This window comes from Pithys albifrons, chromosome 17 (assembly GCF_047495875.1).
Source record: "Pithys albifrons albifrons isolate INPA30051 chromosome 17, PitAlb_v1, whole genome shotgun sequence".
Classification (NCBI taxonomy): domain Eukaryota; kingdom Metazoa; phylum Chordata; class Aves; order Passeriformes; family Thamnophilidae; genus Pithys; species Pithys albifrons.
This window is the reverse complement of record NC_092474.1, coordinates 298,126-319,510: the sequence shown is the minus strand read 5'-3', so window position 1 is coordinate 319,510 and position 21,385 is coordinate 298,126. Positions and strand designations below refer to the sequence as shown.

The 21,385-nt window shown below is 45.1% G+C and overlaps 2 protein-coding genes across 9 annotated transcripts in view; both read right to left on the bottom strand.

Annotated features, from left to right (window-relative positions):
* PPM1F (protein phosphatase, Mg2+/Mn2+ dependent 1F) overlaps positions 1-3,868 on the bottom strand; it is a 27,647-nt gene extending 23,779 nt beyond the window's left edge. For all 8 annotated transcript variants that reach the window (XR_011699273.1, XR_011699272.1, XR_011699276.1 and 5 more), the window contains exon 1: positions 3,671-3,868. Coding sequence is in view for 1 of the 8 variants with exons in the window: in XM_071572109.1 (XP_071428210.1) it covers positions 3,671-3,846 (176 nt within the window). In the remaining 7 variants the exon portion in view is untranslated. The remainder of the gene's footprint in view (positions 1-3,670) is intronic.
* Positions 1-21,385, bottom strand: part of TOP3B (DNA topoisomerase III beta) — a 27,819-nt gene extending 6,434 nt beyond the window's left edge. The window contains exons 1-17 of the mRNA XM_071572108.1: positions 21,046-21,385; positions 18,834-18,965; positions 17,698-17,804; positions 16,830-16,904; positions 15,713-15,909; positions 14,534-14,690; positions 13,315-13,428; positions 12,323-12,413; positions 11,860-12,014; positions 11,584-11,689; positions 10,220-10,366; positions 9,294-9,467; positions 8,371-8,499; positions 7,986-8,135; positions 7,476-7,576; positions 7,033-7,234; positions 4,612-6,160 (exon numbers count right to left, since the gene is read on the bottom strand). Of these exons, the coding sequence (XP_071428209.1) occupies positions 5,679-6,160; positions 7,033-7,234; positions 7,476-7,576; positions 7,986-8,135; positions 8,371-8,499; positions 9,294-9,467; positions 10,220-10,366; positions 11,584-11,689; positions 11,860-12,014; positions 12,323-12,413; positions 13,315-13,428; positions 14,534-14,690; positions 15,713-15,909; positions 16,830-16,904; positions 17,698-17,804; positions 18,834-18,965; positions 21,046-21,115 (2,589 nt within the window). The 5' untranslated portion in view covers positions 21,116-21,385 and the 3' untranslated portion in view covers positions 4,612-5,678. The remainder of the gene's footprint in view (positions 1-4,611; positions 6,161-7,032; positions 7,235-7,475; positions 7,577-7,985; positions 8,136-8,370; positions 8,500-9,293; positions 9,468-10,219; positions 10,367-11,583; positions 11,690-11,859; positions 12,015-12,322; positions 12,414-13,314; positions 13,429-14,533; positions 14,691-15,712; positions 15,910-16,829; positions 16,905-17,697; positions 17,805-18,833; positions 18,966-21,045) is intronic.

Here is a 21,385-nt window from a genome sequence, read left to right as displayed (position 1 = left end):
CCCTCCTCATTCTTACAATTCTTACATCACATAAAAACATGAAAACATCAAAATACCACAACTGCTGAATTAGCTACTCTAAGAGCAGTGAAATGCTGAAAATAAAGATGCCAGGGCCACACCTTGGGTGTGAGTGCTGCAGTGTAAGACACAGACACAAAACAGGATGCTGAGGCCACACAGCAGATGGTTTGGGAGGGGGCAGAACAGGAAGGCCAAGTCTCTCAACTGTTATTGCAGCAAAGCTCCTCAAACAGGAAGGCTGCAGGAATTCCACATTGTTCTTTGGATATGTCACAGGATGGCCATACAATTTTCAACTCCTATCAAGGGGAAGAGGAAATTTCTGTATTTGGAGGTCTGATTTCATCTCACGTTCTGTTGCAGTGCAAATCAGGAATATTTCAGGTTAATTTCTAAAACTTTCTAAGTAACTAAGGGACTCTTCTTTCACATTGATCTGTTTCCATAGACTGCCAAAACACACAGCTCTCACCTGAAAGTGTAAGTTAATCAAAATTCTGCAAAACAAGATTACTTAAGCCTGTCCCAATTCTTCAGAATTTTATGTACTGCAGTTAGGAGCAGGTAGTTCCTTTGATTTAAATGAATTTTTCAAAGTAGAAACACCTGCAAAGCGTCACTGGATTAGTGATTTAAGCACAAGCCCTACCAGGGAGCAAAAGTGGTTTTCTGCCTTAGCTGGTGCTTGGTTATGGTAGCCGAGTTTTGAGAAGTTTGTTAAAATAATCCATTTTAGATTAGGACAGACATTCAGGAGGGTGAACCTGAGGTTGGACCTCATTGATGTTATTCCTTCACCCATTCTCTTCCCAAGGGCAATCCTGGATCAGTAGTGGAGGAACAACGTTCCACATTGCAAAGGCACAAAGGTTTGTGCCTCCAGGCAACTGGAAGAACAAGCTAAACATCCCCATATGTTGTCTCACAAGCCAAGGATATTGGTGGACCTTTCCTGGCTCTGGAGCTTGAGTGGCTCAAGCCCTCCGTGTATGAATGAAGTACCTGACAATGCAGAAATGAGAGGCAGAACAGCAGAACTGTGTGTCAAACTCGATTCCCAGCAACACTTTGATCTACACAGAAATCTTTCATCATTTCTAATCACCATGTGAAATCCATCCTGTGACGCCGCAGTGTCAGAGAAACCTCACACTGAGCAAACACAGAACGAGCATCAACCCCAAAAGGCAGCAAGGAACATCCAGTAACATCTTCATAGTGTTCAACCTGCTAGGACAGACACTGATTTTTGAAGAGGTGTGTTTTCCACTGAGCTGAGTGTTAGGGATGCTGCTGCCACAGCCTGCAACAGCAGGTCACTGAATGTCAACTGCAGTGACCTCCCACGAGCTCACTAACCTGGCACCACTTCTGCATCTTCAACAGCTTTAAACAAATATTTAAATGTCATCTAAATGTCATCCCCTCCCTTTATTTTCTCATTTCTTAAAACTTTCGCATCCTTTTTCCTCTTATTTCCTTACTATTCCTTCATCTATTTATGGAGGATGTGGGGGATTCACATCAATAGAAAGTTTATTTAACCCCCAAAACTGCATTTTGAATTGTGAACATGGGAAAGAAAATTTATATTTTGGCAATTTCTCACACAATCAGACTTCAGTTTTAGTTCCTAATTACAGAGATTTTGAGAAGAAGGTCTGCAATTTCTAAACACCAGATTTCTGTCTTGGCCTTGAGCTGTTCCAGTCTTTTGCTGCACATTCAAGAAATGAGCCTACCCAAGAGGAAAATGCAGCCTTTCTGCATCTGCAAAATGAGGATTCTCTTTGTCACAGGAGTCCAAAACTGAGCTATAATTCTGTGGGGATCCCTCCACTTGACACTTCAGGTCTGCTACACTCCATGGCTTCACACACAGAGTTGCCTGCAGCCAGCCAAGAGAATCCATAAAACCCTCTCCCTCCCTATTTCTGGTTTTCACATACATTTTGTGAAAAGAAGGATGAGTAACTAGACTGATGCGTTTCTATTCTGCTTTACTTTCTTTAGCTACCTTTCCCTTCCCTTTTTTTGTTGCCAGCTCAGGACTTGGGCAGCTCCACAAAACAGGCTGTGTAACCAGAACTGGCTGCAGGGCAGGTATGTGAAAAATGCAGCTTCTGACACCGGCAGGCTCTGCTGTGTAAACACCAGGAGTGACAGGTGAGGTGGAAGCACTGCAAAACCAGCACTGCTCTTGTGTTTCCCTTGTTACTGTGCTCACTGAGAGAGCAGCAGAACGTTAACAGATACACAGATCAAAAATACTGATTTTTAAATGGCTACAGTTTGAAGAATATATCCCATAACTCTACAGCTTCATACCTCCCTCTCTAAAACAATTGTGGAAAACATCAGCCTGGCCCACGTGGCAGAGGGGTTGCCATGTGGTAAGTATTTGTTCAAGACTGGCATTACCCTGCTCTTTGAAGAGGTCAACCAGAAGCCCTCTTGCTCCACAGAGTTCAAAGATTTGGTGCACACGATGAATTTGCAGTTTCACTGGGGAATGCAACAGCTGTGTTTTGTTCAACAGTAATTTAGTCAAAGCACAACTAACTAATGCAATACTCATTGGGGTCTTTTTAAATTACAGCATAAAACCTGATACTTTTTTGAATGCTTTTGCCATCCTCAGGTTTAGGCACACCTTTTAACTGAGTGACATTATGTCCAGGAGCAGCTCTGGAAGATAAAGCATGTTTTCTATCTATCAAATTCCTCTAGTAACCAGGTAACATTCAGCACACACCTGACGAGAACCAGTCTCCCTTCACACCCTGATTTCACACTCCCAGTACCACAGCACAGTCAGACCTCCACTGAGATCCTTCTGGACCATCCACAATCCCTGTTAGTGACTTTTACAAACAGGTTAATGAAGCAGATTGTGGTGGGAATTTCGTAAAACCTGGAACACACAGGCCCTGCTCCTGAAGCGCTTCAGGAAGAGAAAAGAGTATCAGCAGACATGAGGCTGGTGCAAGACCTGTTCTTAATGAAGCACTAACTTGGCAAAAGTAACATCCAAATTCTTAGCAGAGTTAAAGTCTAAACCATTCAGGATGAAGGTTATAAGAAGTCAGGGGATGGCAGAGGCAGCAGGATGGGATGGGATTGGATAAACAGCTGTGTGTTCCAGCGGTGGTGTGACTATGCTTCTAAAGTTTTGAGAAAACATCAAGAAACCCACACGAGCACATGGCACTGCCCTGAGGGCTGCACAGCCTGTAGCTGGCCCGGTCCTCGCCCTGGACAGCCCTGCGAGGCTGCAGCTCACGGACTCCCTCCTGTCCTCCCAGACTCTTATGCAGACCCACAGAGGCGCCCTCAGGGACTCTAATTCCAACTACTGGCACTTCAGAAGCACAAGCATCGCCTTATCGCGCTAATTGCAGGGTGTAATTGAGTCCTCTTGCACCGGGAGCGGAGCGTTTCTGAAGCGCACACACAGCGGCAGGAGGCCCGTGCCAGCACCGCCGCTGGCAGGCACAGAGCTCGGGGGAGCGGGGACAAGCTCACACACAGCCACGTCACCAGAGCCCACACACCAGGAGCCGTGGGGCTCTCCCGGAGGCAGCGGCTGCCGGGCCTGCACCTGCCGCGGCCCCGCTCGCCGGTCCCGCCGCCCTCAGCCCCTCACCTGCCGCCCAGGAGGCTGCTCGCCCGCTCGGTCAGCGCGCCCGGCACCTCGGCCCTGCTCAGCGCAGCGCTCCCCGCAGAGCTCCAGGGCAGCGGCTCGCCCGGGCCCAGCGGCGCCGGGAAGTCCCTGAGGAAGAAGCCGAGCGAAGCCGCGCTCGGCCCCGGTGCCAGCGCCATGGCGGCGCCCGCGGAGCGCGGGGCGGGAGGGGCGGGGCGGGGCCCGGGCGGGAGGGGCGGGGCGAGATGGGAGGGGCGGGGCGAGATGGGAGGGGCGGGGCCCGGGCGGGAGGGGCGGGGCCCGGGCGGGAGGGGCGGGGCCCGGGCGGGAGGGGCGGGGCCCGGGCGGGAGGGGCGGGGCCCGGGCGGGAGGGGCGGGAGGGGCGGGAGAATGATCAATAACGCGCTCCCTGCACTTCCAGGACCATCCCCAAGCAACACAGAAATCCCAGCTGACAGCCAGTTCCCAGCAGCAGCAGCCAGCTGGGCACACAGGGACACTCAGAGCAGTGTCCTGGTGTACCAGAGCAGGCTACAGGAAACAGGGGACTCGAACAACCGAATCACTACAAGCATCCCCAAAGCCATTATAGTTTATGCCAAGGCCTATGGCTTGCCAAGGCACTACAGCAAGGTGATTTTTAAAACAGTTGTGATTCTTTGTGAAAAGAAGCTATTTGCTCTGGCCTAAAGGACATGGTAAGACTGTTTACACCAGAAAGAACTAAAAAAACACCCAAAACCCACCACCAAAAAAAAGAACTACTGAAAAAAACTTCTACGTATGGCTGGATCTTTTATGCCATACTGTTAATATATAGTTCAAGTTGTAACTAGTAACATTCAATCAGAGGAACAGGCTTGGGGCTCTGGTGTTTGGGCTGTGTTCTCTGGTTCAGTAAATGCACACACTGTGCCAACTAAAACAGCAGAGCTGTACATTACCTTTGTAGGGACTTGTCTTTCCTCGCTGTTGCCAGTGAATCCCATGTCAGGTTGCCCTGCACAGTCTGTGTTCAAATGCAGCAGCCTTTGCACTCCAGTCCAACCACAACTATCATTGAAATGTGTGTAGATGGCGCAAACTGCTTGACCAGAGGCCCAGACATGCTCAGGTACGTGCACATGGAAGGAAAGGACAGAGTATTATATATTTGTACAATCAGATTTTGCAATGTTGCACCCAGTGCCACTGGTTAGATACAGCTCCACACAAAAACAAACCTCCCTCTGACAACAGAACTAACCAACACTGCAATGACAATTTCGGGAGCAGACAGTACACCGTGTATTTCATCAGGTCTGATCTGCTGTGTGACCACAAAGAGCAGGGATAGTCAGTCTGCCCCCCTACATCAGGAGTAGGTCTCATTTTAACTGGGACCCACTGACCAGAAGATACTCACTTGACTGCACAGGCCATAATTTGGGAATCACTGCTCAAGGCAGATATTCCCCTCCATATTTATAATTTTCATTTTTTCTGTCTCTTGGCATTATTCACTTATGCAGCAGTGGCAGATTTGAAGTAGTGCTCTTGATATTGCAGATGTAATTTAAAATCTGACAGCTACCGAGCATTTATTATTTTTGAAGATTCAAAGTCAGATGAAGCAAGTCTCATGGCACACTTAAAGACCACAGCAGCATAACACTGATCTTAATCAGTTCTTACATTCCTGGCACTTGTATTGCTGACAAAGGCCCCAGAAATTACAGGAGAGAAATTTCTTTTCCTATCTGCCACCAGTAACAGTCCAGGTAGACTCCCTGAGAGTCTCTATTGTTTGTGAGCTCTTATCAATGAATCCCAATTAAAAGCTTAAAGGCTCACTCATTTACTAATGGATCATCTGGAAGCATTTGTTTTGTGATTAAACGAATACATACAAACAACTTAAGTGCTTTAACTGTTCTAAGAACAGCAAAGCAGTGAAGATCAAAACCACTCAAAAACGAACTCCAATCGAAACACATTTTTGTATGAAGTTTATTTTTCTGTCATGTGGCAATTATACAAAGTAAGCAGCCAGGGCTGCCATTTTGTCCTTGGGTTTCTTTGGGTTGAGCCTCCCTCCAGGTCTGCGGCCCTTGCCCCGTCCCCGCCCCTGCCGTCTCCCCTGTCCCCCGCGGTGCATGGGGTGCCTCATGGCCGCGTGCTTCAGCTCCACCAGGTCCTGGAACACGGGGTCACAGAACACACACCCTGAGTGCTGGGTCTCATCCCCAGGCAGAGGAGACTTGGCTTTGTTAAAATCCACGTCCACGAGCGCCGCCTCGCACAGCTCGCAGGTCTCCGGCGACACGCGCACCTTGTGGGCGTTCTCGAAGAAGTGCACGATCACGTTGCACTTGTTGCAGCCCATCTTCCACTTGGGCCCCGACGTCGAGTCCAGCACCAGCACCCCGTTCTCGCACTCCACACACTGCCCGATGCCCAGCATGCTGAGGGAGTGCTGGCACGTGGGGTGGGTGCACTCATTGCAGCCCATTCCTGGTGGGAGAAGAGTGAAAATGTGCACAAGGAACCCTTGCACTACTCACACCACCCGGTTTGGAGGAAAGGAGGCACAGAAGTCTTAGTGTATTGTAGGTTTTCTAAATCACTAAAGAGTGGATCTGCTCCCAGAATGGCAACTTGCCTCTCCATATATTCAGAATAATCCCTTGTTCAAGAATTTCTCTCTAATGGCTTTTGGAATTGCCAGATACTGCCACTGCACAGTACAGGCAGTTTAGACATAAGAATGACAAAATCAGTGAGAGCTAATTACATTTTCAATTAAATGTATGGCTCCCAGCTAACTGCCATTTTATACTTGAATTACTCATTGGTAGTCCAAGATATTTTTAATTAAAAGATGGTAATAAAAAGATGCTGAAAATCTCCAGTTACTCAGAGCTTCAATGCACCACTTTAAGTCAGTTTTGCTCTCACACCAACCAAACTGCAACTTTTATATCCTCCTTATATCCTTCAACAGCTTTTGGCACACCATTTATCTCAGCATCATAACACTCTCGAGACCTGATCTTCATCTAAGGTCCTATCCAAGCCTACTCTGATTTGCAAGGTGTCAGAATCTCAGTGTCTTTTCACTGCATGTCGAGTGTTTTGCAGGTCACCTACAGTGTATGAGGATAAATTAATTTCTTACTTCTTTTAGAATGAAAAAAATATTGAAAAATGAGTTAAGTAATAAATTTTGGTAAGTCTGATGTGAATTTTAGGTATCCAGAATCTAATTTGAACAGCACTTCATACTAAGCAACACTGATTTTAAAACTCCTGAAAGGCACATTGTATAGACTGTACCTAATTCATTTCAAGTGAGGGTGACACCTGCATGTTTGCAGAATTCCTACCTTTTTTCATGTCCCTGAAGGGAGGATGGTTGTAGCAGTATGGACACAGTGGATAGCTCTTTCCTCTGGATCCAGATGACCACAGCACCAGCTCAAAGTCATCCAGGGGACAACGCAGCTCTTTGTAGAGTTTGATGGTCCCGTTCTGGGGGAGACTGTAGGTGTCATCACAGTGGGAGCAGTGCAGGCGACTGGGCTTGGCCTGCAAACAGAACACAGGTCTCCTGAACAGCTGCAGGGTCAGCAGTGTTTAAAACTTGCAGCAAATCCAGCTGGAGCTGGAGCTGCTCTCTGGTTTGCTCCCCATAGAAAAACTGCATCAGGCTTTTTGTTTCAGAAATGTGCTCTTGGAAACAACAATTTAACACAAATTCAAAAGGAGTTTCTCATCAATGCCCCTCCAAGCAAGTGAAATTCAAATTCCAAGTATGAGGCAAACTTACCTGAATATACTTCATGAAACGATGGCATTTACCACAGCGGGAAAGGGGCTTTCCTGTGGCAGCCAAGGGGGAAAAAGACACTTCCATCAGTTCATCCATACCTGCAATAATCATATTATGTTAGAATCCTGGTTCTTAAGACGAAAAAATCATCTACAAGGCCTGGCAAGAAGTGAGAATTAAAGTATTTCATTCACAATACTCCTCCTTGTTTACAAAGATATTTGAAATACAGAGCATTTTGTACTGAGCATGGACAAACACGGGGTTCAGTTAGTCTCAATTTTTCAAAAACTCACCACTACACAGACACAAAATAAATTTGTAGTAGAGTTTTGGGGACATGATTCTGCCCATTTCCCTTTGGAGAACAAATTAATTTGACTGAAAACTTCCAGTCCTTGCACAACTTTTCAGAAAGCCTAAACCTCTGAAAGATACCTAATAGATAAGTATTTTCTATGCAACATCTAAGTACTTGTAGGTAACTTTGCATGTAAGAAGTTTTACCTGCAATAGAATCCACAAAATAGTGAAATTTCCTTTTGAAAATGTCAAGGGTGTGCTCCAGGACCTGATGATAATTTGCTTTACCCAGAGCTATTAAGTTGAGTTGCTTCTCTACAGCACTGCGGATCGTGGGGAGAACCAATTCTGCATCTAAGAGAAAATCAGAGATAGCAGCAGTGAAAGGTCAAAAACAGAGCTAGGAAACTGTCATTTGAAAAAACATTTAAATTTCAATTATTATTCAATTATAATTTTTGGAATTAGTAATACTTTCCTGGATGCATCATTTTGAGAGAGAAATGCTACTTACACAGTGACAACAGCCCTTGAGATAGTGAAGGGAACAGAAGGCAAGAAGAGGGAAAGGGAAGAGCATTTAACTGACCTATTTTGTAATAACCATGAACCAGCACAATGCCAAGGTTTGTAGGCTTTAGTCTCCGGCCATTCTCCACTGTGACATAGTTTCGCTGACAAATGTTGTTAATGTGGACTGGAATACTGGCATCAGTTCCTGCCACACAAAGGAGAGCAACAGAACCATTGTGAACAAAAGAGAGTTGTCATCAAATTACTCACTTCTGACTTATCCAGCTTAATGTCAAATTATAGGGCTCCTAAGGCTGCTCAAAATTCAGATACCTTCTTACTGTTACCCAACTCCCAGTGTGTACCTCCTCTCTCTCTGTCTCTAGTAACTCTAATGTTCCTTTGCAGTTCTGAGAAGTCTGAAACACGTTTTACCTTAATCCTTTCATGTCTTCCAAGGAATTACTACTGGGAAGACACTTATTCTCACAGTCAGTTATTCTGGAAAAACATGGTGGAGTATGTTTGCTCTGACTGGACAAATTTATGGAAATAGCTCAAAGGAAACAAGTCAGATGGATAAAGAAAAGTAGCATTATGGTAAATTGTATAGTAAGATACAGGATTACTGAGGTCAGCAAAGCTGAAGCAAGCTGTAAAGACAAGAAATCATTCCTAAGAATGGGGAGGTGCTTCCTGCCACACATCAGCTCTTTATGAGAGAGAAGTGACAAGGATGTGTTATGAAAAGATACTGCTTTGGCCAAAAACTACTAAAAATAAGGACTAGAAAGGGAAAGGAACGTGGGGGAAGAAACAATTACCATCTGCTGAGAAGAGCTACAGGCACAGTGGTTTGAAGGGGAAGAGATTATCACTGCACCTACCCAAGTGCATACTGAGAGGTCATTACTGACAGAGAGGGTGCAGAGGAGTGAGTCAGACTCTGCCCTCTTGGTGGGTGTATTACAGGATAATGTAAGCTAAGCAAGGTCCTACCAATGCCATGCTTTTCCATCAGAGTGATCAGTTCTGCTTCTGTCAGGTAATCTGGAGGGCTGGTTTGCTTTTCCAGCAACTTTATTTCACCAATTGGAAAAAGATCTCCTTTCTCACAGTGGGGAAGGTTCTCTTCTAGGGGGATGCTGTGCCATGGCATAATTTCTGTGAACCCTGGAGGCAAAGAATGAAACAACAAAACCAGTGAGAGCTTATCCTCACAGCTCTCAGAAGGCCAAGGTATATGTTTCCAGCTATAACATGGGCTGCATTTTACAGATCAAAGTTTAGAGGTGTCTGCCATAGCAGGCAGAAAATACCTGAGGCCAGGAAAGCTGAGGAAATACAGAATCTTAAGACAGTATCTCTCACTACACCACAACAGATTTATTTTGCACATGACTTGAGCCAGCTTCATGATTGAAAAAAGCCAACAATTTCCAAGAATGAAAGGACAATGCCAGAGTGATGGGAAGAGTTTTTTAAAAAAGGAAATACAAATATTAAGTCATATTAATACAATAAGAACCATTGGGTCAGTTTACCATAAAAATTTCAGTAGTGGTGCTACATTCTTTTTACAGAGGCCCTAGAAAAAAAAAGTCTGCCTTTGTACAGTTTATGCCCCACAAGGCATTTACTGTCTGTAAAAAGACTGGTCTTCACACTGGCAAACACGGCATTCACTCTTTGAGACAACTACATGAAGAACAAGACTTCTTCTATCATAATTGCAGTATGGAAATGAGGACAAGATTTGGTCTCTGATTTGACAGTTCAAAACATGTCTTCAAAACTGCACTTGTCCCCAGAGCTTCACTTTTAGGGAGATACAGACGTGTATGGGTATACACATCTATATTCAGTGTATTAAGGAAGGAAAAAATGAACTCTGTAGCCAGCTACTTCCTCCTGCTCAGCCTCACCTGGTGAAGTTACCAGTTTTCCAACGCAGGTGAATCGCTCAGGGCCGATGCTGAAGGCAATGGTGGTCTGCAGGTACTTGCAGTCGGTGCTGACGGTGGCAATGAAGTGCCGAGTTATGTACTCGTAGAGTCGCCATCCGTCTCCTCCTGGGGACAAACAACACCTCAGCCACATCCCCAGGCCTGCTGCTCCACATAACACCTTCTCTAAAAGGCACCAGTTCCCATAGGCATCACAGGAAAAACTGGTACCTAAAAGAAGATTACATTCCAAAGTGTGCCCAGTTCCCCTTTAAATCCTGCCTGTGTCACAGACAGGAGCTGCAGATGCACTTGCAGGAGGACTCCCAGTTCAGTCAGCCCCTCTCCCAGTTTTGCACTGTGTTTGAAGGAGAGGGTAAAGCAGGAAAGACTTTTCTATTTTGGCTAAAAAAACCCCACGTGAACAAAAATAAAATTATTTACTGCTTAGTGCCCCTGGAGACCACATCCTAATCTAAGTAACAAAATGTGATTCTAACGGCAACTCTGGGTAGCTTGAAGAGATCCCTCTAAAATAACACTTATAAACACTAACACAGGTTAACTTGTAAAATGAAAGTTCACTATTCACTATTATTCACTATTCATTATTCACTATTATTCACTATTCACATTATTCACTATTCACATCATTCACTATTATTCATTATTAATCCACATACAGGAAGTGCAATATTTGAAAGGTTACACTCCTGTGAACAGCATCTAGTTCTTAGTTCTGTGCTTTGCATATTTCATCTTGCTGTGTATAAAAAAATAAATCTTACATGGCCATTCAGTAGCCCATACAATTACTCGAAATTTTAAAGCATTTATTTTTCATCAGAGATAATTTTACCATAGGTAAACAATCTTAGGTATTCCCAGTAAAAAATACAAGACATTCACTACACTTTCTTATAACCTTAAAATCCTCTTTTGAGGGAGCAGTGTACAAAAAGTCCAATGTTATATTTTAATATAAAACCCACAAACCACACCACAAACCACACAGACTAAATTAAAATGCACTTGAAGTTTTACTTACAAGCACAGAATATAATAATATTTCAGTACTTGGAAGTTACTATTCTGGGGCAATTTTCTCCTAGAAAAGTAGGCATTGTTTCCTTTTTCTTAGCAATTCTACAGTCCCAAGGATCAATCACCACAGAGCAGAGCAGCTCTGAACTTCCCTGTCACCAGCTGTCACCAGAAGTTTCACTGAGGATAAAGTTTGCTCTCTCTCCATTTCCTGCCATTCAAATAATGGTGTTTTCTGTTGAAACTCAAGGAATTGATTTCCTCACATGGTGTTCCAACACTACTGAAGTTGCCTGTACCTAATTCTGCTTCTGTTGCAGCTCTCATTGGGGTGATGGGAGGATGGTCTCCTGCATCGTGGCCTTTCCTTGGACGATTAATGCCTCCTGACAGCAGTGCATTGACCTGGGTGAAGAAAGAAATCCAGTGCCTAACAACACAACACCCATAAATTAAAGCAACTGCAGACATTTATCATTTCTGAAAGCCTACAGGTCATAATACACCAAGGAAGCTCTATTCTAGAACACAAACTGGAGAATGATCTGTTAGCAGGTTCTGCTCCGGGTACTCACAGTTTCTGCCCAGTGAGGATTACTGGCTTGTTGTCTCAGACATCCTTTCAAGTCAAAGTTTTCTGGGTAATGGGTGGTTTCTGTGCGAGGGTAGCTGATGTAACCCTGAGTATAGAGACGCTCTGCTATTTGCATGGCATGTTGTGGACCCATTCCTAGGATGGGATAGGAGAAAACAAAAATCATCTACACATTCACTGTGATTGTGGTTTGATGTATCTCAATGTATACCTTACCCAGACATCTAAATAAATCATCATTTGTCCTTTTCATAAGACTTTTGTCACCTTGGTCTTCCCAAATATTTCACTTCTGACAAGTTTTCTAAACTTGATCCTTCCCCCAAAATGATGCACTACAGGGAAAGTATCAAACTATATTTGATATGTCCTCGATTATTTCATTTGAGAAGCCAAAATATTTTGCTTTAAAACCATGTGAAAATCTGAACTTTAGCACATACCTAAAGCAGCACTGGCCACTCGCAGCATTTCCACTGTGTTCAGAGCCAGTGGTCTCTGCTTCACCTTCTCTTTTTTGCTCACAGATTCTACCTAGAAAACAGCATTTTCTCAGTAAAAGTTCTGAAGTTTGGTAACTGGTAAATGTATGATTTCAATCACTCCTATAAACATGTATCATACTTACCATTGTCTATTCTATCTGCTTTGTTTTCTTAAAACAGAAGCCACCAACATATTTTTACTTTGGAAAATCTGACTGGAGGAAGTTCTAAAGTTAAAGTCCTAAAGATCCTTTGTGCTACAGCAGATCAGATCCATAACTGGGAATCCAGCAAGGCAGCTTATTGCTGTCTTTACTTCCCATTTACCTCAGCAGCACAGAATTCCAGTGCTGCAAGGATTTAGTGCTCATGGCCCTAACTGTGAGGTTTCAGATTTTTAAAAGCTCCAAGAAGTCTTTGAAACTTGATGTCCATAAGCACTGAAATCCAAACACACTGCCAAACAAATACTGAATAGGTCAGAGCTGGAAGTTAATTGGCTATAAAGACTGTACCACACACATGATTAAAAATTCAACTGCAGGAATATTGCCCTACACATAATTAAAGTCTGATCTGTACAATGTTCTGTGGGAAATAAGAAGTCTGGTTGGAGAGATCTGAACAGTATTTCCTGGCAGGTTTACTAATGAAGAGTTCCTATCAGGAGTGATGATCATTTTCAATGTCAATATTAAGAAGAGGTTTCTGCTCAGACAACCACACCAGCACAAGATCTACAATAAAAAAATCTCTTGCCTTTTATTCTCATTTACACAAAGCTGAATGAAGTAAAAACATACATATACGTATGTGTATATATATATATATATATTCTGCACTCTGTAACAAAAACAAACCAAAACCTCCAATATGCAGCAAATGAAATATGAAATGGTGTTTTCTTCATATGAAACATGGGTCTACTGACACTTAGTAAATATTCTTACCTTTGCTTCTTTTGCCATCTTTGTCATATTCAGGAACATTTGAGCAACCTCACGATCAAACACCCTCACTCTGTCCCAATCTAAAGTGAGAGAACTTTCTTTTTCAGGGTTCACCTATTGAACAACAAAAAAATATTAATTCCCACCAACTCTACTGCTGGAAGTGTGAGAATGCATATTCCCTACAATAAGCCAGCAAGAAAATCCCAGGACATACAGAATTTGTCAGGACAAACTCACACTAGGACATAAGTGCTTCAAACACACAGTTGTGCTCCTTTTCACAGGGGCTTTTGGGAAAGGTGGAGCACTTGGGAGTTCCAGGGGACAGGGGATGAGTAACTATTCCTGCAGTGAACTGAAATACTGTCCTTGTTTAGTGAGAACAGTAAAGGCTGAAATGGGCAGAAATTCAAAATTAACCATTTTGATTTAGCAAAATCAATCATTTGTATTAAACTGTAACTAGCTCATGTTTTAAGTCCAATACACAAAAATTAACATGAAGCCACCAATACAAGAGAGTACTAACCCCTCTGGAAACAGGCACCAAGTATTTCTTACAGCATGACTCATGAGACAACAGAAGAGCTGACAGTGGATACCACATTTCTTTTTTTTTTTTTTGACTTTCACAGTCTGAAAATGGCAACTTTTTAGCATGCATTCCTTATTTGTTTAACATAATCCTTGTGATCACAAGCTGCAACCCCTGCTGGTTTGCTCTGGGAGCTCGGACAGTAACGAGGCTGTAAAACTGCTCCAAGCTGCCAAAGTACTCTGAGGACTCAATTGCCAATTAACACAATGAGCATTTTATTTGCTTTAAAATTCCAATACTCAGCAATGCCAGTGTATGTTGGCAGCCTAATTAATTCCTGGATTCAAATTAACAACAGTCAGTCTAAGGACCCCAGGGAACAAAAGAAAACCATTTTAAGTAGTCTTTTTGGCTGAATCTAAGCTTAGATGATTAGCACTGAAGGATTCTCATAAGAAGCAGACAATAACCACTTTAATACAAAACTGACATGGTGAAATCTGTTCTTGAGAGTGGTGACATACATGTGAACACAATGAGAGCACATGAGGAAACTACAGGCATTGTGAATTCTTGTCAGCAGCTACAAATTTATGAATGAATGAAAATACAAATGCATTTATTTTGTAAAAATATATGCCCTCATATACAAACCATTTTAAGTATTGTAAAACTTACTTTAGCTTGCAACACCCAGTAAGTCTCAGGCTTAAATGACTGGATTTTGTCATGCCTTTCAACACAGAAGCCAAGTGTTGGGGTCTGACATGGCCCAAAGGAGATGAGGGAGCTGTCTAAATTCCCATATTTCCCCTGAAAATATTTGGTCTGAAACCTAAAAGAGGGGAAGAAAACAACAACAAACTAGGAACAAGTACATGAATATCCTCATTCCCATTAAAAGAAAAAAAATTCATTAACATACACACAGATATGAGTAATCTATAGAATCATTCAGGCACTAGGAAAAAAGCATTCTGAGAAACACCACCTCTTACAGCTGACAATCACTTTGCCTCCTTGAATCCTGTTTATTCTCAAAGAAATGTGAGTGAACCTTATAACACAGGATCATATCACAGTGGTCAATAGTATTTTACCTAAGTCAGGTAAGTCTATATGCAACTTTTTATTATTTTTCCTTGTCTGTGCACAATATTGTTCAGTTTGGTGTTGAGCAGAATCAGCCACTAGAATTCTGAGACCTATTCTGTGGTGTGCTGGCTTGGGCTGGGGTGGAGTTAATTTTCTTTATAAGGGCTGGTACAGGGCTGTGCTCTGGATCTGTGCTGGGAACAGTGCTGATAACTCAGGGATGTTTTCACTGTTGCTGAGTTGGGCTTACACCGAGTCAAGGCCTTTCCTCTCTCTCACCCCACCAGGGAGCAGACTGGGGGTGCACAAGGAGCTGGGAGAGGACACAGCCAGGACAGCTGATCCCACCTAACCCAAGGGATGCTCCAGACCACATGGCACCATGCTCAGCATATAAAGCTGGGGAAAGGAGGAGGAAGGGAGGGATGTTTGGAGTGATGGAGTTTGTCTGCCCAAGGCACTGTTCTGGGTGGTGGAGCCCTGCTGTCCTGGGGATGGCTGAACACCTGCCTGCCCATGGGAAGTGCTGAATTAATTCCTTACTTTGCTTTGCTTGTGTGGGCAGCTTTTGCTTTACTGATAAAACTGTTTTTATCACTACCCATGAGTTTTCTCACTTCCACACATCCAACTCTCTCCCCCATCCCACTGTGGTGGAGGCACTGAGTGGCTGTGTGGGGCTTGGTGCCAGCTGGGTTAATCTACGAGCGGGCAGTGCCATTCCCAAACCTCTTCCACCCCTGCCTGTGCCCGTGCTGGCACCTTGTGAACGCACAGCCGATCCTCAGATCCAGCTCCTGGCGGGCATCCACGGACAGGGCCTCGTTGCGGTTGGGCTCTCCCAGGTGATTCATGGCATTGCAGATGTCTGTGTCAGTGATGGAGCTGAATTTAGCTCTGTAAACCGTCCTCTCCGAGCCGCGGGGTTTGTTCATGACAGGAAGAACAGCATCAAGAACCTCAGGAAAACCAGAGGCGTATTTTAAGAGTATTTGAAAGATAAAGGCTTCTGTCAGGTTTTCTCTCTAAAGCAAAAAATAAACCCACTCTCCACAAAGCATTTGCTTAATTCAGCAAGATGTCATGCCAACACACTAACTGCTAAGCCAGAGCAGCATTCGTCCGTCCACTTGAGAGTGTTCTAAGAATTAGCAAAACTGATGGGTTTATGTACTATACAGCAACTGCTGGAAGCAAATCAGTATTGCTGGCTAAGTGCAAAGACATTCACCAGTGCAGCTGCAGCACATTTTGGTGAACATGCAGCACTTGCTCTTTGGGTTTATTCCACATATTGGTAAGCCGAGTAATGATACAGTGGCATGTAAAGAACTTAAAACAATTACTTGATAAATCATGCTTCTTTAAACAAAACCAAAAAACCCACATAAATACTCTTCATGTAGACTTCTGGGAATAGGATGCTAAAAAAACCCTTAGGAAAGTTTTAGTTCTATGCTTTCTATGTGCAGAGACCGAATTCCTGCAGAAGCCTACACTTAAAAGCAGCCTCTGTGCTATAAAGCATCTAATTGCTTAATAAACAAATGACAATAAGGATGAAGTTTTATGAGGACAGAAAAATAACTACTCCAGCTGTGTAATACAGACCAATTCTCAAAACACTGGAATGTTCTGACATTTAAGAGACCTGATTGTTCATCTCAAATGAACATCTCTGAAACTGATTTATGCACTTTAACTGACATCTTACAGAGTTCAAAGCATGTGAGTGTTTCCACCAAGGCCCTCCACGCCTTTAAAATTTTGTTCAACTTTAGTTTTGAATTTCACAGGATACTCATAAATCAATGCATTCATAGTATTGTCACAGACAAATACATTAAGGCATTATAGATCTTAAAAAGGGAAATCTTACTTCAAAACAGATGTTTTCTCCTTCTTTATCACAATCCAGCCACAAGACAATACAGTCACAGCCTCTTCCCTCCACCTGTGAGAAACATTAGCACAGTTCTTCAGCAACTCAAAAAAACCACCTCTCCTCTCTATTTTGAAGTACTGGACGTAATTTACTTGGTGCTAAAAGAATTGGAAGAATAAAGCAGGCACCTAAACAGTGGTTCAAGAGAGAAGCAAGGTATGTTCCATGGGAACAGAAAACTGCCTATAAGAGGTTTTTCTGAAAAAAAATCAGCATAGGTCTATAGCAGTGGAAGTGTTTTTAGTCCCAGTCTGCGTGTGCAGCCTCAGGCATAGCCCCTTCCCTTTCCAGGCCTTCATTTCCAAATCATTAAAAAATTAAAAAAAAACTCAAACAAACCAAATAAATACTTTCCTAGTTCATAAAGATACTACTAAGTCTAAATTTGTCTGACAAAAATCATTTTTACACCACATACACTTGCTCTTCAGACAGCACATTATTTGGTGACAGCAACCAAAGTCCTGTTTTCCTCTCAGCGAGGCGTGTGAAGCATGAACAGACACCAACACAAGCTCCTTTTAAAGAAGGCATTTATAAGCTGTGCCTTGCACTTGCAGTTAGAAACTAAACTTGTATCCAGTGCTCCAGTTCTGAAAAGCAGAGTATCAACAGACAAAAACTCAGAAGGCAACAGCAAAAGTGAATTTAACCAAGCAAAGACTCCACACAAGGTGAGAACCAGGAAAATCAATAAAAGAGATATAACTGTGACAAAAATATGCTCCTTGCAGAGAAGAAAATCCTTATTTAGGAACATAGAAAAAGATATCTCGGAAATACTACTCAGAAGAAAGAATACCTGTAAAAATTTCACCACGGTCAGTTTGGGATTAGCTTCTTTCTTTTCTGTGGGAGCTTTGCTGAAGAGTTCTGCTGGATCCACTTTGTCCCAGCTGTTGTATTTTCCTGAAAAGCAGAAGTATATTAAGTAGAGCTTTAAAGACATATTAGAAAAACCAAAACCAAACAACAAACAACTTGACTTTGCAAAACACTTGGCTTTCAAAATTTGTATGGACAATTTTCTACCCTAACACATCTTGCTTTACTGTGCATTGTAAAGGGACCCCTCAGCTTTTCCTGTGAATTGCTTTCATCATTTGGAAACATGACATAGAAAGGAAAAAAATACTATTCACCTTTCAGAAATGTTAACATGGGCTACTAAAACACCTTCTCTTGTACAATCAATTGATCGGGCCAAGGGGAGGGGCTACATTTCCTTGTTTATATACACACACACACATACTATTTATAAATACATATAACATGCACACTGCAGTCTGTTTTACTGTTCGTTACTGATAGCCAGTTATGTCTCAGCCCTAAAGTGCCCTGTGCCATCTGCTCATATCAATGCATTTGTTCATTTTCATTTCTCTCAAGTAATGTCAGCAATTTTGCTCAGCAATTACACAAAACTGTATCTCTTTAAAGCACTGTGAAAGTAAAAGTTCTGATGCAATTATCGTTAGAGGAACTACGATAGTCATGTACTAGTCCAACATTTCAGAGCAGATCAGTGGCAGTATTACTTGTGTATAATCCTACCAGATCTCTGTTTTGCAGTAATACACTATAATGCTTAAGAGAATATCATTTTGGGGCCTGCATTCTTAAATCATCTTTCATCCCAAGTACCAAAACATTTTTCCAGATAGCCAAATTAAGCCTCATCTCCCCTCATTTCCCAGGGATGTAATTCAGGCACAGAAAAGACAAGGGACATGACTGAGGTCATGCAAGAAGCCAGCAAAAGAATTAGAAACAAAAATCTAGAACTGCTGACCACAAGCAATGTTTTTGTTCTCCTTTTTTCTCTACCTCTCTCCTGAAAATCCTTCCTGATTTATTTCCACAGTCAGTATTCTCCTATTAGGAGTCCTTGACAGCTCTACAAGGCATTACCAGTTAAAACACCTTATGAACCAATACCTATGAAATCCAAAGTCATGACATGGCCACATACAGATGTCATCTTGAAATGGGCACTCTGTCCTATGAATGACCCTGTGTACTCATGCACAGAGCAAACACCGTTCAGTCCCTTGCGAGAGGACATGTTTCCTGGGAAAACAAGACCATAAACATCAATGGATTAGATCAAACAACAATTGAAATAAGTTATTTTGTGTGAAGTTAGTCCCTTTTTCTTAGATCTTACACTAGGGTGTTCCTGATCAAAAAATTCTACTTACCGATCAAGTTTTTATTTCAGTTAATTACCACTTTAGGCCTTTTTTAAAGTATATCCCATTTTCAAGTTAAACTATACATTATCTCCTCCATCCTTTCCCTCCTACCAGGAAACCGTACAAAAATACAGTCAGTTTCCTAGGCTGCAGTTATAATCAACTATTTTATTTTCCACACGATTTACAAAACTTTTACTACAGCTTCAAAAAACCTCAGAGCAGCAACTTGCTACTCGACTGGCACTCTGCAGAAACCACACGCACCAACACACCCACAGCTGCACATCGAAGCCGGCTCCTTTATCCTTGAACAGCGCGGACATCAGCCATGGAGACACTCAGGAGGCGCTGCGGATCCTGTGTGCCCCACAGTGCCCCACAGCCCACGCGTGTGTGTGTGTGTGTGTGTGTGCCCCACAGTGCCCCACAGCCCACGCGTGTGTGTGTGCCCCACAGTGCCCCACAGCCCACGTGTGTGTGTGTGTGTGTGTGTGTGTGCCCCACAGCCCACATGTGTGTGTGCCCCACAGTGCCCCACAGCCCACGCGTGTGTGTGTGTGTGTGTGTGTGCCCCACAGCCCACATGTGTGTGTGTGTGCCCCACAGCTCATGTGTGTGTGTGTGTGTGTGCCCCACAGCCCACGTGTGTGTGTGCCCCGCAGTGCCCCACAGTGCCCCACAGCCCACGCGTGTGTGTGTGTGTGTGCCCCACAGTGCCCCACAGCCCACGCGTGTGTGTGTGCCCCACAGTGCCCCACAGCCCACGCGTGTGTGTGCGTGTGTGTGTGTGCCCCACAGTGCCCCACAGCCCACGTGTGTGTGTGTGTGCCCCACAGTGCCCCACAGCCCACGCGTGTGTGTGCGTGTGTGTGTGTGCCCCACAGTGCCCCACAGCCCACGTGTGTGTGTGTGCCCCGCAGCTCATGTGTGTGTGTGCCCCACAGCCCACGCGTGTGTGTGTGTGTGTGTGTGTGTGCCCCACAGTGCCCCACAGCCCACGTGTGTGTGCGCGTGTGTGTGTGCCCCACAGCTCATGTGTGTGTGTGTGCCCCGCAGTGCCCCACAGCCCACGTGCGTGTGTGTGTGTGTGCCCCACAGCTCATGCGTGTGTGTGCCCCACAGTGCCCCGCAGCTCATGTGTGTGTGTGTGCCCCACAGTGCCCCACAGCCCACGTGTGTGTGTGTGTGTGTGCCCCACAGCTCATGCGTGTGTGTGCCCCGCAGTGCCCCGCAGCTCATGTGTGTATGTGTGCCCCACAGTGCCCCACAGCCCACGTGTGTGTGTGTGTGTGTGCCCCACAGCTCATGTGTGTGTGTGCCCCACAGTGCCCCGCAGCTCATGTGTGTGTGTGTGCCCCACAGTGCCCCACAGCCCACGTGTGTGTGTGTGTGTGTGCCCCACAGCTCATGCGTGTGTGTGCCCCACAGTGCCCCGCAGCTCATGTGCGTGTGTGTGTGTGTGTGTGTGCCCCGCAGCGCCCCACAGCCCATGTGTGTGTGTGCCCCGCAGCGCCCCACAGCCCATGTGTGTGTGTGCCCCACAGCCCATGTGTGTGTGTGTGTGTGTGTGCCCCACAGCCCATGTGTGTGTGCCCCGCAGCGCCCCACAGCCCATGTGTGTGTGTGTGTGTGTGCCCCACAGTCCATGTGTGTGTGTGTGTGTGTGCCCCACAGCCCATGTGTGTGTGTGTGTGTGTGTGCCCCACAGCCCATGTGTGTGTGTGTGTGTGTGTGCCCCGCAGCGCCCCACAGCCCATGTGTGTGTGTGCCCCACAGCCCGTGTGTGTCTGTGTGTGTGTGCCCCGCAGCGCCCCACAGCCCATGTGTGTGTGGGCCCCACAGTGCCCCGCGGGCCGCCCCGACACACCCGGACACCGAGTCGGGGCTTCTCCCCCTCCGCGGGGCAGCCAACCCGCCGGGGTTCGCACGCGTGTGCCCCGCACCGCTCCTACCTCTGGAGAGGATCTTGGCGATGGACTGCGCCAGGGACGGCTTCTCGGCCACCATCAGCACGGTCCTCATGCTGGGCCGGGCGGCCCGCGGCGCCGCGGGGCAGGGCGGGCAGGGCGGGCGGGGCTGGGACGCGGCGGCTCCCGCGCCGGAGGGGGCAGCGCATCAGCGCCAGCGGGCACTCGCAGACCCACACCCGCGGATCTGCACGGCAAACCCGCACCGCCAGCACCGAGCCCGCTCCCGGCCGCACCCCGGGCACGCAGAGCGGCCCAGCAGCCACCCCAGCCCCGCTCCGGGCCCGCCCCGCGCCTCAGCGGGCGGCCATGGCCGCGTCACTGC